Source organism: Triticum urartu, chromosome 2 (assembly GCF_003073215.2).
Source record: "Triticum urartu cultivar G1812 chromosome 2, Tu2.1, whole genome shotgun sequence".
NCBI classification, from domain to species: Eukaryota; Viridiplantae; Streptophyta; class Magnoliopsida; order Poales; family Poaceae; genus Triticum; species Triticum urartu.
In genome coordinates, this window is record NC_053023.1 from 682,417,156 (window position 1) to 682,433,846 (window position 16,691).

Genomic DNA, 16,691 nt, shown 5'->3' on the forward strand with positions numbered 1-16,691 from the left:
CTTGGTCTTGGGCTATCTGATGTAATGGATGTTAATTGTCGGATGCTGCTGTTTTCTTTTATGCTTTAGTTTGTTATTAGGAGCACCATATGGTTTCTTTAACGGAAATCGGAGGGGAGGCCCTTCTTATGCTAATTTTTTTTTATGAGTTTGAATAAAATTACAGAAGAAAACCCTACTACCATAAGCCATGTGACGACCGAAAAATAAGTACTCACCTTAAAAAAATGTACTTCAGAATGAATCTAAATAACACCAGGCAATGGTTGGCTGAGACTCAGATATTTCTCCGTCGACTGAGAATTAGCAAAACTTATGACCAAACCTTAGAATTTATTATTCCATATAGAAATTTAACAGCATTTAGCTAGTACACCGGTGCACTTTGGGCACTATTTATTCGACACGACCGAGTGCTAGCACGTATACGTACGTACCCCTCGATCCACAAACACCTGCTGGTACACGACTTACTACACCACACTCTGTTTACCAGTGGCTTGTTGTTTTTTCTTTACCTATAGGATGGCCGTCCGTCCGTCATTTAGGGCTTCTGCTTGCGCATGCCAGGATAGTAACCGCCACCGCCGCCGGTGCTGTTGCCGCCGGGCGGCATGTAGCCGCCACCGCCCATGCTGCTATTGCCGCTCATGGCCGGTGCGAACTTGGCCTGGATCCAGTCGACGGTGTCCTTCTCTGTCATGAAGGCCTTGGCGAGGATGAGGTCGCTGATGGGCGGCGTGGACCCGAAGACGGCGTTGGCGATGGTGATCACGCCGGCGTCCTGGCTGCTGAGCGCGGCAATGGCCACGGCGGGTACCTTGCCGTTGTTCACCTGGAAGTGGATGAGCCCCTGCGGGAACACGAACACGTCGCCCTCCACCAGCTGCTTGGTGAAGAGCAGGTTCTTCCCGTCCGCCTGGTTGGAAGTGACGAACCCCACCAGCAGCTGCCCCATGATCACGGTGAGGATCTCGGAGCCGCGAGGGTGCGTGTGGGGTGGGTTCTGCCCGCCGTTGGGCCCGAAGTCGATGCGCGCCAATGAGATGCCCAGCGTGTTCAGCCCCGCCAGCTGCTTCACCGTCACCGGTGTCACCGCTGAGCCCTGAGCGTTCAACTTGCCCGGCTTGTTAAGCCCGGGCAAGAAGAAGTCGTTCGCCGTCACCATCTTCATGTTCTTGCACACGAACCCATTCACAATCACTGCATGTATACACAGTTGCACATCCAAAGTTAAATCTTACCATGTTGCAGCAATTTCCAAGTGCCAAAGGTTGAATATAGTTATTCTAAGTTGATCAAGTTCTACATAAAATTTTAAAATATGTTTACTATCTAATAATGGATGTTATTGCTTCGACTAACCTAAGTGATCGAAACATGAAGTCCTGAACAATGAAACAGTTCACTTGATGTGCAAGTATGCATTTATAGTTTGTCCACTTTTCTTATATTTAATATTGTTTTTAGAGAATATCTTCAATATTGTTAATGTGTAAGAAAGCTAGAAAAGAGCATGTACTTTTACATTGCTATCTGAGGAGTAGTATATGTCAAATCAAACAAATAACAGGAAACACAATACTAGTTTTTTATGCCTGCATATATCGACCATGTTGCATGAAAGAAATTAATCATGTAGCTTCCGTTCCAAAAAGGTTTTATTGGATTCATCGTAAATATGTTATTGTACTATTCATATATTTCATGTTGTAGATATTATATTTCCTATATATATACTTGATCAAATATAGAAAATTTTGACAAAGAAAAAGCTAGAACTTTAAGTAAGTTGAAAAAGAGGGAGCAAATCTTCTTCTTTGCAAAAAATATACCAGGGTTCATTAGATCAGCAACGCAGAAGTCCTGGAGCTGGCTCGGGTCAGTAGCCAGAACACGAGGCGCCGGAGAACAGACCACGAGTACCACCACAGCAAGCAGTGCAGCCAAGGCACGGGAAGCCGCCATGGTTTTTCTTTCCTAGCTTCACTTGCAAGACCTAACAATGTCTGTCAGGGTAAGCTAGCCAGTGTTTGAGCTTGGTAATTGTGGATTGCAAGCACGTATCGGGGTGCCAATTTATACAGGCATAAAGGTGGCCGGGGAGTAGTGGGCTAGCTGCATGCTCCAGCAACATGGTACACTAGCAACAGCTATAATCGATCACTAATATCACCGTGTAGTTTGACTAGGCATCCACGATACTCCTACTAACATTGCTAGCTTACGTATGATCGGCTGATTTTTCCTCACAGCCCCACTAACTGTTTGTTTATACGGAATAACCACGTGCCTAAATATCCACCGTGGAAACTAATGCATACACCATTTTTGGGTGGAAGAACTTGACAAGGATAATGGCTCTTTCTTCTTCTTCTTTTTATTTGCAACATGCATCGATCGATCCACTAATAACTTGCAGAAGCTGGAGTTCCAGGACGGTACGTATGATAGTGGGGAGGGAATGCCTTGAGGTCGTGGTGATGGACTTCTTTGGTAGTAGATGCTGATTCTAATTAGATCGCCCAGACTATTTGGATGACGATGTTGGCCGTGGTCCTTTTGAATTTGATTTCCTTCATCAAACAATGTGGTAGTCCAATATTATATACTCTGTATATCTTCTAGAAGCAGATGCCGGGTGATCGGGTGAGCAAAAAAAATGTGGAATGTTTTTATGCTTTACAACTATTTTTAGACGAATACCAAAGCACCGGTTTTTTCGTCAAAAAGGATTAATCAGGCCCTCTGCATCGATTGATGCAAACAGCTTTATATTGATTGCAAAGTATCCGTTCTTACAGAATTGGAAGAACAGAAAGTTCAAAAGCACAATATATTACTACCGCAACAAAATTACATGTAGCATTATTAATCGTATTGTTAGGTCGTCACTCACACTAATTGAATATAACCCGTGGTACCATCTCCAACTGGTTGTACCCAAAGAGCAACGAATACTTTGCTACTAGTTGTTGGCGCACTTGCAAGTAACTAGATGGTCTTGATTATACATTGATCCCCTTTCTTTGGTTTTGGACAATTTGGATGACGTATGATGTTGGTTGTCCTTTTGAGTTCCTTCATCAAAGACTTTGTGTATCTTCTAGATGAGGGCAATACAACTTGGAAAGTGTTTCTATGCTTTACGACTATTTTTGGACGAATCCCTAAGCATTTTTTTCTATGCATTCTACGTTTTTTTCATAGTGATGCATTGTTTTCTAGCATCCGTAGCACTTTTCTTGGGAAATACACTCAAAGAGCATCTTAGGTCTGATAATTGTCAAGGAAAACCGACAGTACAACGTAAAGAGAACTGGACGTAGTCATGTAGAACGACCATTAAAAAGGTAAATACTAGCCTTCTTTTCTTCCGGTTGATTGCCACGTTAGAACATGTAATCTTTTTTCATTCTTGTTCGCTTATCTAGCTTTTATTTTGTTTTTAGAATTCGCTCCAAAATAAAAATACGACAGACATTGTTAGGTCTTGCAATGTGACGTTACCCCGATACAGAGGCCGGAAACAAAAATTCCGTTTTAAGAAATAATACACCCACTAAGGAACTAACATTGCATATGTTTTCTATAAGCTTTATACTTCATGCACGTGACGTTGGGCACGATCGGCTGTACGACCAATGTGCCAACAAGTGACACTTTTTTACTGAAATTTTCCGTTCCTGTGTACAGATATGGAGCTATCACTAACGGAAAATAGGTCAAGGGCCATTTCGCAGTGCTTATCCTTGCTCCATCGTGCATAAGATTTTGACCTTTTCGTTCCTTCAGTTCTCCAAAGGTGAGTGTGGCGGCTGTCCCGCTGTGTGCAGCGAGCGCGGGTGTCACGTTCCAGCAAAAATCTGTTGGATATGGAACTCCCAATCCCAACAACCCCCTCCACAATATCATGCATGCACCCGGCCGGCCTCGTGTGTTTTTGTGAGATTTTTCTCTTCATGCATGCAGCCTGGTACACGTATCGACCACTCGAGGTCTCAATACTCATGCGTGTTCTACAACGAGGTTTGTGTTGTGTATTACAGTAAGGAAAAACGGAGGTTTGGTCAGCTACTGTCAATTTTTTTCAGGCAGTGATGGACCCGGGACTTGAACTTAACCAGAAGGAACATTTAAAGTCTAAAATTTTGAAGGTTTAAAAGTTCTAAGAAATTCAACTACAAAAACATGAAAAAACATAAAAAGGTCTACGGAGAATAGGAGCGGCATAGTCTTCAATTTGCCTTCGGAGACGGCATCAGCATTGACATGCTAGATTAGATACTTCACCAACACAATCTGGTGGAATTACCTGCAAAATTGAGTGCCTTCTTCTAATTTCTGTACTATACACTTTAAATCCAAACATGGTGAAAAGCACATTCAAATGGAGTTTCGGTCAAGCCCTGGTAGCCGCAGCCTCCTCCTCTAAAATAAATCTAGGGTTTGTGCCTCTCGCCGGCGCCACTGCAGGTCCGCCTCGTCTCCAGTGGCCTTAGCGCTATGGGGGCACGGTGTATCTTGGCAAGGGCTGGGGGGAGGGCTTCGTTGTTCGTAGTTCCTTCGAGTTTTGTTAGGGTTTGTGTCCTATTTAGAGACAGTGACGGCTACTTGAACATGGAATAAAGGTTTCACTGCCTAGCCCCCATTCCGGTGATGTGTCTAGCATCGTTGACGGGCGTGTGAAGGTGTGTCTCCGGCGATCTATCCTCGGTGGATTTGCTCGGATCTGGTTGTTGTTCGTCTATGTTCGTGTGTCTTCGGGTTGGATCCTTTCGATCTACTTTATTCTTCATTTGTGGCGGTTGCTGTTCAGGTGCGCTGGTCCTATGGGGCCTTAGCACGACGACTTTCCGACTGTCTACTACAACAAGTTGTGCCCGACTCCGACGAGGGAGGGGCGATGACGGCGACGCACCTTTGGCTCGCTTCAGTGTTTGTAGTCGTCGCTAGGTGGCCTATGGATCTGGACGTAATTATTATTATTATTTATGTTTGTTGTACTGTCATGATTAAAAATGAATAGATCGAAAGTTTTCTCGCAAAAAAAATTCAAACATGGTGTCGCACAAAAAAATGTAAACCAAGCAAGAGCAAGGAGGGAAGAAAGGTCTGCTACTCCTGGCCATTCTCGATGTCTCGTGCGCGTTTGTGGGATGCCGCCGCCGCCCGAAGTTGCTTCCACTTCTTTGGCCTTCTCCCCTGAATCCATCACTTGCGGGTGGTGGGCAGAGGGCAGGTTGAGCAGCGGAGGAGGGAGCGTCCAAAAGGCTGAGATTGAGAATTGAGGAATTGCTGAAGAATTCACTCATATAGCTTCAGGTCGGCGTGAAGGAGGGACGTCCAATGGGGGGAGGATGTAAGGAGTTGTGGAGTGGGTGGCAAGCAATTCAACGTGGAGGAGGAGGTGTACAACGGCGGCGCTAGGCAACAATAGTATTCCCTCCGTTTCTTTTTAGTCTACATATAAGATTTGTTCAAAATTAAACTTTCTTAACTTTGACTAAGTTTATAAAAAAAATATTAAGATTCACAATATGAAATCAATATTGTTAGATGCATTATGAAATAAACTTTCCTACCATATAGCTTTAGTATTGTAGATGCTAATATTTTTTCTATAAAATTAGTCAAACTTTACAAAATTTGACTTTAACCAAATCTTATATGCAGACTAAAAAGAAACAGAGGAAGTACTATTGTAGTGGCTCGATCAATTGGTTGCTTATGTGGGAATTTCCTATTCGACGCTTATTGCGACAAGTTGTCGCCACCCACGTGCGATTGCCAGTTGCCAGTGCCCGCTCACCGGAGCGAGTTTACACCGCCACCAATCGAGTCCAGACTACGAGCCTCCATGAGAGCAACTCCAATGGGACGACCCAAACAGACGGCGATTTCGTTCGTTTTTTGTTTGTTTGGGTCGGCCGCCCGTCCGGGTCCGCCCTCTTTTAGATTTGGATCGGCAGCGCGTCCAAAACACCGACCCATATGTGCCGGCTGGCCGTCCAATATTACATTGATTTGCATTCAAATATATTGTCAAATAACATAGTTTACCGAATAATAGTATAGTTTTACAAGCTGGATACAAATAAAAATGTTTCACATAGTTTTGCAAACGAATAAAAAAGATACATCTATTGGTTGCCAACATGAGCCTACATATGCTCAACTAAATCATTTTGCAGCTGCACGTGAGTTTTCCAATCACGCATGTCTTCATGAAGTTGGGTGAACTGTTCAAACATTGCCGCTACTTCATGCTCAAGCACAACATTCTCACCCTGAAACTGAAAGCCTTGATTATACAGATGTTCCGGACGCTTGTCTTCTACGATCATACTGTGCATAATCACACAAACAGTCATCACCTCCCACAGTTTCTGCGTGCTCCAGGTATTAACAGGATACCGAACGATGCCCTATCGAGATAGCAAAACACGAAAGGCACGCTCTACATCCTTCCTAGGACTCTCTTGCTCTTAGGCAAAAATTTTCCTTTTCTCTTCGACAGGGTTGGGTATTGTCTTGACAATAGTGGTCCACTGAGGATAGATACCGTCACCCAGGTAGTATCATTTGTCGTAGTTGTGTCCGTTGACAGTAAAGTTCACCGGTGGGCTGTTGCCTTCGGCAAGCCTAGCAAACACCGGCGAGCACTGAAGCACATTGATACCATTGTGTGATCCAGCCATACCAAAGAAAGAGTGCCAGATTCAGAGATCTTGAAACGCCACGGCCTCTAGTATGATAGTGCAAGCCCTAACATGTCCCTTATACTGCCCTTGCCAAGCAGAAGGACAGTTCTTTCACTCCCAGTGCATGCAGTCTATGTTGCCAGGCATCCCTGGGAAGCCCCTTCTGGCTTCAGCTGTCGGCTCTCTCAAGTACTCAGGGCCAAACACAGCAATAACAGCCTTACAGAACTTATACAGAGACTCTAGGCATGTAGACTCGCTCATACGGACGTACTCGTCAATGAGATCACCGGGCACTCCGTATGCAAACATTCGGGTGGCGGCAGTGCATTTCTGATAAAAGGAGAAACCAATCTTGCCGATGGCATCCTCTTTGCACTCGAAATAGTCATCATAGCCTACCACTCCTTCTCTAATATGGTTGAAAACATGCCTACTCATACGGAAACAGCGGCGGAATTTTTGATGTTTGAACAACGGGTTTGTTGTATCAAAGTAGTCCTTCCAAAGAAAGAAATGCCCACTCTCGCGGTTGCAATTCAACGCCGGAAGGTGGCCCGGAATGGAACCACGGAATAATGGGCGCTGGCTGTTTAGGTGGTGATGGACCAACACGGCGGCCAATATCTCCTCCTCGTCGTTGGACGACGAATCGTCAGAGTCGCGAAGGAAATTGTGGAAGAAGAACTCGTTGGCGGAGTCCATTTCGTACCTTGGCAAACTGGAGAACAGCTTGCGGGCGTCGAAGAAGGAGACGGCCGGCGAGGGGAGTCGCGACGCGCACGGACCAGCTAGCTGCCCTGCCGGCGTCCGACGAGCGTGCCGGTCAGATCTGACCGGGACAGTGAGGCGGCTTCTTGGTCGCGGGCGGCTGTGCGGTGGGGGAGCGACGGTGGAAAGCAGTTTGCTCCCCCGGCGGCAAAACGGCGGTGGCGGGCGACGGAGGGAATGGGCCGCAGTGCTGGGCGGATATGGAGGCGGCGCAGCTGGCAAAGTCGCCGGCAAAAAATGGGCGGCGGCGGCGGCGACGAAGGAGGCGGGCGAGGGTTGCTGTTGGGAGGGAGAGGGGAGGCCAATGTGCCACCGACCAGCGGGCCCGGGAAAGGGAGAGGGCGAGCGCACGCGCCCGTTTCGTGTCCACACAGATGCAAATCCGTCTTAAAAATGGGCCAAAAATGGATTACCCACGGACGAAAAGCGGACGCGTATTCGTTTAGGTCGACGTGTTGGGCCGACTTTGTCCGCGCCAACCCAAATAAATGATGGCGAACGAAATAGGTCGCCTCATTGAAGTTGCTTTGGCAACTGTCGCCGCTTGATTTCAGTTGTTGTCACTGCCACTAGATTCAAATGTTTTCGTGCGCTGCCGCTGAGGACATCCATGGGGCGATCTTAGCTGTTGCTCGAGTCCAGGACTCCACGCACGTTGCTTCTCCATCTCACAAGTACTCCTAATCAGTGCAGAATCAAGACTACACTGGATCCAATATAGCCACGATTCTGGAATGCAGAGAGCTTGCTCTTGACTTTGCAAATGCTGAATACTCCCACTGTTTTCGTAAATCTAATGAGGTTGCTCATATATTAGCTAGTCACTCTTTTAGCATTAGATTTTCCTCATTTTGGGAAGCCTACATCCCGGACTTTATTTCTCAGGCTATTGTAAACAATTTGTCTCTGATATGAGGAATAAAGTCTTGAAGTTTCAAAAAAAAAAGTACCCCTAATCAGCGCCGGCTGCTAACAAAACTGATGCTCACGCGCATGCTCTCATGGGTCGGCCTGCAGGAAGCTTCTCACTCGCTCGTTTTTTACGGTTGGACAGGTTCAACCAGGTTGACTGTTGCCTCAAAAAGAAAGAAAAAATAATGTTGACTGGTTGACTTTCGAAATATTATTAATTCAAAAAATCATATTTTTTTTAAAAAAATCATGAATTTGAAATAAGTTCATCATTTTTCAGAAAAACATCACACAATTAAAAAACTCCATGGATTTGAATTTTTTTCATGATTTTTAGAAAAAGTGTGTGAAATTTGGAAAGAATTCATGAATTTAAAAATATTAGTGAATTTGTAAAAGTTCACGAATTTCAAAATTTTCACTACTTTTATAAAAGCTCACGACTTGAAAAAGTTCAGGAATTTAAAAATATTAGTGAATTTACAAAAAGTTCAAGAATTTCAAATTTTTCACTACTTTGATAAAATTTCATGACTTGAAAAAGCTTACAAAATTGGAAAACGTTCACGAATTAAAAGAAAACATAAAGTTGAAGAAAGTTCACGAAATTTTGATTAAAAAATCACGAACTTGCAAAAAGTTTTTGAATTTGAAAATACTTTACGCATTTAAAAAAGAAAAGAAAAAACAAGTAAAAACCATGCCAGGAAAAACCGCAAGGAAAAGACCCAGAAAAACCGGCGGAAAACAGTTGTAAAAAAACCATGCACCAGGTAGCAAAATTGCCTATGAGCCACCTCTCGATCACAGGGCGGATCTACTACAAAGTGGGTCCAGAGGGAAAAAAAGGCCCAAGAAACAATGGCTTACTCGTCCTGACCCATCTCACTTCTCAGTCGGCTAGCCCAACAAACAACGCACCCTTTTTCTTCTCAAAAAAAAAAAAACAACGCACCCCTAAAAAAAAACATCGCACGCAGGCACACTCGGACTGTGGGACAGACGCACCTCGCCCCTGCTCGCTCCCCTCGGAAAAAAAAAACAACCTCGCCCCTGACCTCCGCCGCTCGGCTCGCGATCTCGCCGGCTCGCTGCGTACCTCGCCGTCTCTAGACGCCTAGGAGCCGCCCCTCCCTGCCCCGCCCGCCCGGCACCAACGCGCCACCTGGCGCCCCTGCAAGCCGGCTCCTGCCGCGTAGTCTGCTCTCCGCCGACTCCGGCACTTGGCCGGCAGCAAGCCAGCAACCCTGCCCGGCGTCCAGCCTTTAGCCCGATCTAAGGATTTGAGGCAAGTTTTCCACTGCGGCACTTCCCATTCCCCGTTTTCTGATTTAGGGTTTGCTCTTTGCTCTCTATTGCATCAATCAGGTGGAAGAGTCTAGTCTATTCCGTTAACTGAACAATCAGACTTGCTATCCAGTACATGAACACACACATAATTTCGCTATCCAGTACATGAACACACACACATAATTTCGCTATCCAGTACATGAGCACCTGATCATTGACATAATAATGATTTGTCTGATTGTTTGCCATTCTAACAAGTTACTCTGTCAATGCCACTCTTAACAAATTAACAATGCCACATAGTCTTCTTTGAACTTCTCAAGGTATGTATTATGTAGTCTGCTCATGCAAAATTGAGAATTTTAGTATGTCCGTAAGACCATATTGATCAATTTTTATGTGCTACTGGTAAATTAATTAGAATGTTGGCATGTCATATTCGTTGTCAATTTTTTTAGGTGGACCACCCTGTTCTGAAATCCTAGATCCGCCAGTGAGGTGAGCACCGTGCCACCGACAGGTATGTCCACATTAATTCTGTTCACCTTCTGTCCTTTTTCTTATGGGTTAGATTAGGCGATGTGTATGCTGTTGATCTTGCGATAGGGAACTAGAGATTAGCAATGAGGCTGATGGATTTTTCCGTGAATGGCTTCATGGCTTGATGCTCGCTGCCTTGCTTTTCTGTTGGTGGCTTGTGAAAATAACAAGAAGATTGCTGTTGTATTTCTCGGAGGCATAGACGCATAGCTCTGTTTAGGGGCTACTATTCGTAGCTTCCTGTGTACTGTCTTCATAAATGATGCACCATGTCCCATTTCCCGTCGCTCGTTAGAGAAGATAGTTAAGACTTAAGAATAAGATCTATCTCTAGAGCAGAGTTGGGGGGGTTGAAATTTATGATACTCCCTCCGTTCACTTTTGTAAGTCGTTTCAGACAACTCAAAATAGGCTGTTTTGCACATTGTCTGAAATGTTTTCAAGGTCTTATAAAAGTGAACAGAGGGAGTAAAAGATTTTGGGGGGTTGGAATCTTTGTGATTTTCTCCATATGTAATGTTTGGTTCATAGTATTGAAGTTTATGATTTTATCTTCTTCTAGAAATCCTTTTTACTAAATTTTATAGAAAAAAAATCCATTGAGTGAAACATCTAAATCCATATGTAATGTTTTAGGAACCAGACGGGTCAGAAAACCACCAGTGAGTCAGCGATCCACCCTACCGGTGTTCTGCTCTCACGGTGCTTTACCCCCGCCCGACCCATGGCGCCGCCACTCGTCGCCATCGTCCGGCTTGCCACTGCCTCCCGTGTCTTGGTCCTTACTCTCTCTCTGCTCGCTCGCCTTCTCTTCCGCCCATACGACACCTCCGCCTCCCTTCACCCGCCTTGTCTCTCCTCCCCCTCCTTCCCCCCTTCCGCCTCCTCTTCTAATTCCACTGCTACCGCCACCGCCATCTCGTCCCTAGCTGTATGGGACGGTGTCCACTTCGCTCGCTCTGCTGAGTGCGGCTACGAGTATGAGCAGTCATTCGCCTTCCTCCCCCTGCTCCCAGCCTCAATCGCTCTACTCTCCCGGTCCCGTAAGTTACTCGCCTCTACCTCAACTTCTCACCTTCTCATCGTTGAGGTGTGTGCTTGATCTGGTCTGGTGTTGGGTCATGGCCCCATTCTCCTTCTGCAGTGTTTGCGCCGCTGGTGCCGATGCTGGGGTACAGGGCCGTGCTTGTGATCTCCGGGCATGTTCTGAACAATGTGGCATTTGTTGGCGCCGCGGCCTATTTCTACAGGTGACTGACGTTCTTCAGCTACACACATGTGGTGTATTTATTTCAGTGTAGTTAGGATTTCTATGTTTAAGTATTTTTAGCGTTTAAGTGTTGTTTTAGGTTTTTGGATCAGGTCAACAGATATTCATTCTATCGGAGTCATGCTTGTGCGCATAATGGTCTACTAATGTTGGTGTGTTTAATCATCTTGATGCTTGATGTTTCAGACAGTCTTGGTATCCATCATAGTTTAATACTCCCTCTGGTCCATATTAATTGCCGCAGCTTTAGTACAACTTTAGTACAAAGTTGTACTAAAGCTGCGACAATTAATTTGGATTGGAGGGAGTAATAGAGTTTGAGTAAATTGCAATAAAAAAATCTGCCCTCAATTTTTAGTTATAGTACATTCATTTCGAGTGCAGGACTGCCCATTTCTCGTTTATAAATATTGCCAGTTGCACAACCACCAATGATTTTTCTCATGTCTAATAAGATGTAGAGTCGCTTTGCCTAGTATTTATAATACGACTATTTGTTCTAATGTGAAAAAAGTGACCCTTTATTGTACTTCGTGCAGATTATCTGTGCTGATCTTGAAGGACTCAGGAGCGGCTTACCGTGCATCTGTTCTTTTTTGCTTCAATCCAGCTTCTGTGTTCTACTCATCACTGTAAACTTCTTTGCCTTTATGCGATGACGAATCATGTACTAGCTATGACTGAACAGCAGCATGTTTCTGTTTTTTGTTTTTGTTTTGGCAGATATTCAGAAAGTCTTTATGCCCTTTTTTCGCTCGGAGGGCTCTTCTACCTGTTTTCCGGTGCTCGTACCGTTGCAATGATAATGCTCGCTCTATCTGGTTCAGCTAGGTCAAATGGAGCACTTAATGCTGGCTATATCTGTTTTGAGGCTTTGCTACAAGCATATGATGCTGCTATCCAGAAGAAAAGGCCCATGGTAAGCTTTCTTTGCCGGTTGCACTTCATGTTGTTGTGCACGGTGCTTACTATACTAGCTAACATGAAGAGGCCATATGGCTGAAGAGGCACCCAAAACTCGTGCGCATCCCAATATCCCATACAATTTTTTCACCAGGAAGTTTGACTTTTTTTTCTCAAAAAGTCAAATGTAGTGATGATGTGAAATTTTGTGTGCATGTGAAAATAAAATCCCATGCGCGCTATAGAGTAGGACAAGTACTCATACGAGAGTACAATCTTCTTATTTTTTGTAGATGCCCGTATGATCAAAATTGTCCACAAAATTTTAGATGTACACATACTTTCACATGTTTAACCAATGTGATGTTTTTGTTTAATATCTTCTACATGACCTTATATGGTACTTCAACCTATGCTGATGTTTTCTTGGACTACATGAGTTGCTGTTGAGGGAATTATGCATGGTTTATAAGGCGGTAAACGACCTAAAGCGAGCACCACCCACTCTGACGCTTAAGCGCCTAAAGCGGACATATTTCTAAGGCACTCCCAGGACGCCTTATCACTTAAGCGTCTGAAGCAGGACGCTTTATAAATAATGGAATTATGGGTACCTAACGGCATTACCTTTTTCTTTGGCCCAAGTGGGCAGTGCAGGCCCTTGTCACTGGATTTTTGCGCTCCACTTGTGTATTCCTACCATTCTTTGCCTTTCAAGCATATGGATATTTGAACATATGCGTACACGGGGACACGGATGAGCTGAGGCCATGGTGCAAAGCAAAACTGCCCCTTTTGTATAGTTTTATTCAGAGTCACTACTGGTAATTGTTTCATCTCATCTTTACCAACACCAGCTCAACAATTTATAATTTTCCCTTGAATTCTGTATTTTACCTTGGGATAGTGTTCTATTTTTCTTTGTCACAACTCATATATCAATATGATTGTATGCTTAACAAGAGTTCTTGTGAGTTACAAGGAGCTACCATTTCTCTTATACAGCCATGATAATTACATATTCATCTTTTGTGGAGAGTGATATGTCTGTTCTTTCGTCCTTCTGTTCTGTTGCACCAATAGTGTATGCTGTCAAGTCACAAGGATGCCATGCTTGGTAATATGGGATCTCCATGCTTAGGCTGTATGCTCCACGTATAGAAAATAGGCAAACTCCATTCTCATTTATGTCCACCAGAATTTGAAGTACTTTTGTTGTTTTGACTGGTTAAAGAATGTCCATGTATATGCATTTCTCCTTACAATTTTACATAGACTCTTGTACTAAGGGCATCTACAATGTGATGCTGCCAAATTTGCGACGTCGTCAGAATTTTGGCACTGGTATCAAATAGACTAGCTATCCACAGCGTTAGCTGGTTCCCAATTTCTGTATAGTGGGGATCACTACAGAATAGAATGGAATAAAAACACTATCACATCTCTCTTTACCCACAACATTTGGGCCTGTTCACAAAGGTTCATGTATTATTTTATTAGCTGAGGTTGTTTGGCATTGGAGCATGAAGGAGCATCGATGCCCTCTTTTTTTAATTTGGCAACACCCTCCATAATGGTTCTCACCGGTGTCAAAAGCCATTTTAATATTTGGCACTATCAATTTGGCATACATTATGGATGCCTTTTAATATTTGGCACTATCAATTTGGCATACATTATGGATGCCCTAAGCTTGCTTTTTGAGTACCATCTTCTGAAGACTTATGCTCCCATTATTCACGAGCTTTATGTTATTTTACATCTTTCTTTTCAGGGGAGTTGGTTTCTTGAGATACTTTCAAGTCAAGCAGCTGCCCAACTTTCTTTTGGCTTCACCAGTACTATCTCTTGCAGTTTATTCTATAGTTCACTACACAAAATTGCTTCACCAACTCTTCCAATCAACTAGCATACACGAGCAGATAATTGCCATTGTTGACGGGAGGTTAGTTGAAGCATATGAAAGCTCAGATGTTGCCACAGTGTTGAAGAGTGAAATTTCTACCGGACCACATAACAAAAAGCAAGGTACTATTACATTCTCAACTGTCAACATTTTGTCTCTATTTTGAAAGATCATTGGAAAATGATATTCCTCAACTTTCTTAACACATGCCTAGGAGTTGAGAAAATTTCAACTGTCCTGAAAAATGGAGAACTGACCTCAACCTATTCAATATAGGCTACTGGAGAACTGAAGTTTGAACATAACTCTGCAATGTTTGAACAGGGAACACTGAGGTTAAGAAGAGAAAATCTGTCGCGGCCAGCGCTGCTTCAGCAGCATCTTTAGATAGCAATGTATCAAGAGGCCGAATTGTGGGAGATAACAAGGATGAGTGCCCTTTGCTAGTTCTTCCTTTCATTTTACACCTGACATTCATGACATTTACCGCCTTCTTCGTGATGCACGTCCAGGTCAGTATAATGCCCGATGAAATTTATTTGTAGGTCGCTACTCAAGTCTCATCTGTTGCTTCTTCGGTCCAGGTGTCAACGCGGTTTCTGTCTGCCAGCCCCCCGATCTACTGGGCCGCTTCGCGCATTTTGGCTCCTGCAAGGGGCGGCTCTTGCAAGAGATGGGGATACTTCGTCATCGTTTACTTCGTTGCTTATATTCTTCTCGGCAGTTTGCTCTTCCCCAACTTCTACCCATTCACATGAGAACAGCTGCTGTCATGCACACACGAATTGTATGCGCTAGATTAGCCTGGAGGTTCTCCTTGGCGGAATGTTCCTGTACAGTTGGTGTATCTCTTTCCTTTTGTTCCCTAAAACCACGGCCATAGAATTGAGGAGTGCATTCTGGAGGTTTTTCTTTCTGGGAGATCTGAATCATGTGCTCCATTTCCTTACCTAGGTTGCACTAGATCGCATGCCATGTTATGTTGACACCTTGATATGAAAATGATAATAATGATAATAGTAATAATATTTATGATGATGATGATGATGATGATGATGGTAATAATAACAATAGTAGTAATAATATCTGCATAAATGGGAATCCTATAGTGATTCGGAATGACAAAAATATATATACCGTTCTTCACCGGTTGCCTGGGAGTGCATACCGAAGAGTGCAGACAATTTCTCTGGATTCCTTGTGTCAAACTGCGTCCTCAGCGTTTTGACACCAAAATTAGATTAACGCTGCAGCAGCTGGGTCGATTCAGTACGGATAGAATTTGTGAGGTCAGTGATGCGAAATGGGTTACCAGTTGGTTGCTGGTGGCGCACATCCTCAAGTGCAATTATGAAATGGAAAATGGCGAGGACTCGGCTCTTACCATGGAAACCAGCAATAAAAAACACTAAGAACCGAGGCATCGTTATCTCGCTCCTCACCACTGGCCACCTGAGCAACCCATAGGGGAAGTGGATCCATGAGCTTGCTGGTGAAGTTTTGAGGGGATAAGTGGCCTAGCAGCCGTAGTCGCAAGAGGGAAAGAGAAAACCTAATCAGAGGATGTTTGAGGCTTGTCTTTAGGAACAGAAACCCTTAACCAAGTCAACAACGAAGTACTTCCTCCGTAAAGAAATATAAGAGTGTTTAGATCACTAAAGAGACGGAGAGAGTAGTTTACAGAGAAGATCCCAATTCATATGAAAATATGCCAAGGAAAGACTGGCGAGGAGACTACCATCAACAAAACTATGAACAACCACCATCAACACCACATATTTTGCTACTCCCTCCGATCCAAAACAAGTGTCGCAGTCTTGAACTAAGGTTAGTTCAACCTTAGTTCAAAATTGCAACCGACCTTAACCCAAAACTACGACACTTGTTATGGATCGGAGGGAGTAGCAGAATGAGGCGCACCTCGTGAAGAATCTCCACAAACTTTAGAACAAACCTCCTCTTCCTTGGGTTCTTGACCAATGTGTACACTTTCAAAAATGACTATGCCTATGTTTTAATCTTGACCATTTAAAAAGAAAAGTTTGACTTCAATCAATCTACGGGCTTGTCGGCGGAGTTCAAAAGGGATGAGTGCCCTAGCCACTGCAGTCGCAAGAGGGGGAAAGAACCCAAATCAGGAGACATTTGAGGAGGTTCAAAACAAAGTTGTCGGTCACAGAATAAAGTTAGCCATGAACTTGCTGCGTATGGCCGTAGCACTTCCTGTACTGCAGTATGGTTACATTCTCGCTGTTGTCGGTCACAGAATAAAGTTAGCCATGAACTTGCTGCGTATGGCCGTAGCACTTCCCGTACTGCAGTATGGTTACATTCGGGATTAGATTTTGTTGTAAACTTGGCATTGGCTGAGAAGCCTCCGTGAGTAATGAGAATC

The 16,691-nt window shown here is 44.1% G+C and overlaps 2 protein-coding genes across 3 annotated transcripts; one reads left to right on the forward strand and one right to left on the reverse strand.

The window, feature by feature from the left end:
* Positions 1–313: 313 nt before the first annotated feature.
* Positions 314–2,049, reverse strand: LOC125534084 (germin-like protein 4-1). The gene is made up of 2 exons (XM_048697380.1): positions 1,836–2,049; positions 314–1,203 (listed from the first exon to the last, which is right to left on the reverse strand). Exons 1-2 carry the CDS (start codon positions 1,966–1,968, stop codon positions 545–547), a joined length of 792 nt encoding a protein of 263 aa, XP_048553337.1. The 5' UTR covers positions 1,969–2,049; the 3' UTR covers positions 314–544.
* Positions 2,050–10,129: 8,080 nt separating this feature from the next.
* LOC125539712 (GPI mannosyltransferase 2) lies at positions 10,130–15,334 on the forward strand. 2 transcript variants are annotated; one of them, XM_048703222.1, is made up of 9 exons: positions 10,130–10,197; positions 10,854–11,260; positions 11,362–11,467; positions 12,027–12,119; positions 12,211–12,406; positions 13,036–13,214; positions 14,165–14,418; positions 14,621–14,808; positions 14,881–15,334. In XM_048703222.1, exons 2-9 carry the CDS (start codon positions 10,942–10,944, stop codon positions 15,052–15,054), a joined length of 1,509 nt encoding a protein of 502 aa, XP_048559179.1. In that variant the 5' UTR covers positions 10,130–10,197; positions 10,854–10,941; the 3' UTR covers positions 15,055–15,334. The 2 variants fall into 2 exon arrangements, with proteins under 2 accessions (XP_048559179.1, XP_048559180.1); XM_048703223.1 differs by having other exon boundaries at positions 13,048–13,214.
* Positions 15,335–16,691: the final 1,357 nt, after the last annotated feature.

Coding starts and splice junctions, on each gene's coding strand:
- LOC125539712 (XM_048703222.1), top strand. CDS start 10,942: ATGGCGCCGCCACTCGTCGCCATCGTCCGGCTTGCCACTGCCTCCCGT. Junction 11,468..12,026: donor GCCGCGGCCTATTTCTACAG/GTGACTGACGTT, acceptor TACTTCGTGCAG/ATTATCTGTGCTGATCTTGA. Junction 14,419..14,620: donor ACCACATAACAAAAAGCAAG/GTACTATTACAT, acceptor ATGTTTGAACAG/GGAACACTGAGGTTAAGAAG.
- LOC125534084 (XM_048697380.1), bottom strand. CDS start 1,968: ATGGCGGCTTCCCGTGCCTTGGCTGCACTGCTTGCTGTGGTGGTACTC. Junction 1,204..1,835: donor TGCTGATCTAATGAACCCTG/GTATATTTTTTG, acceptor GTATACATGCAG/TGATTGTGAATGGGTTCGTG.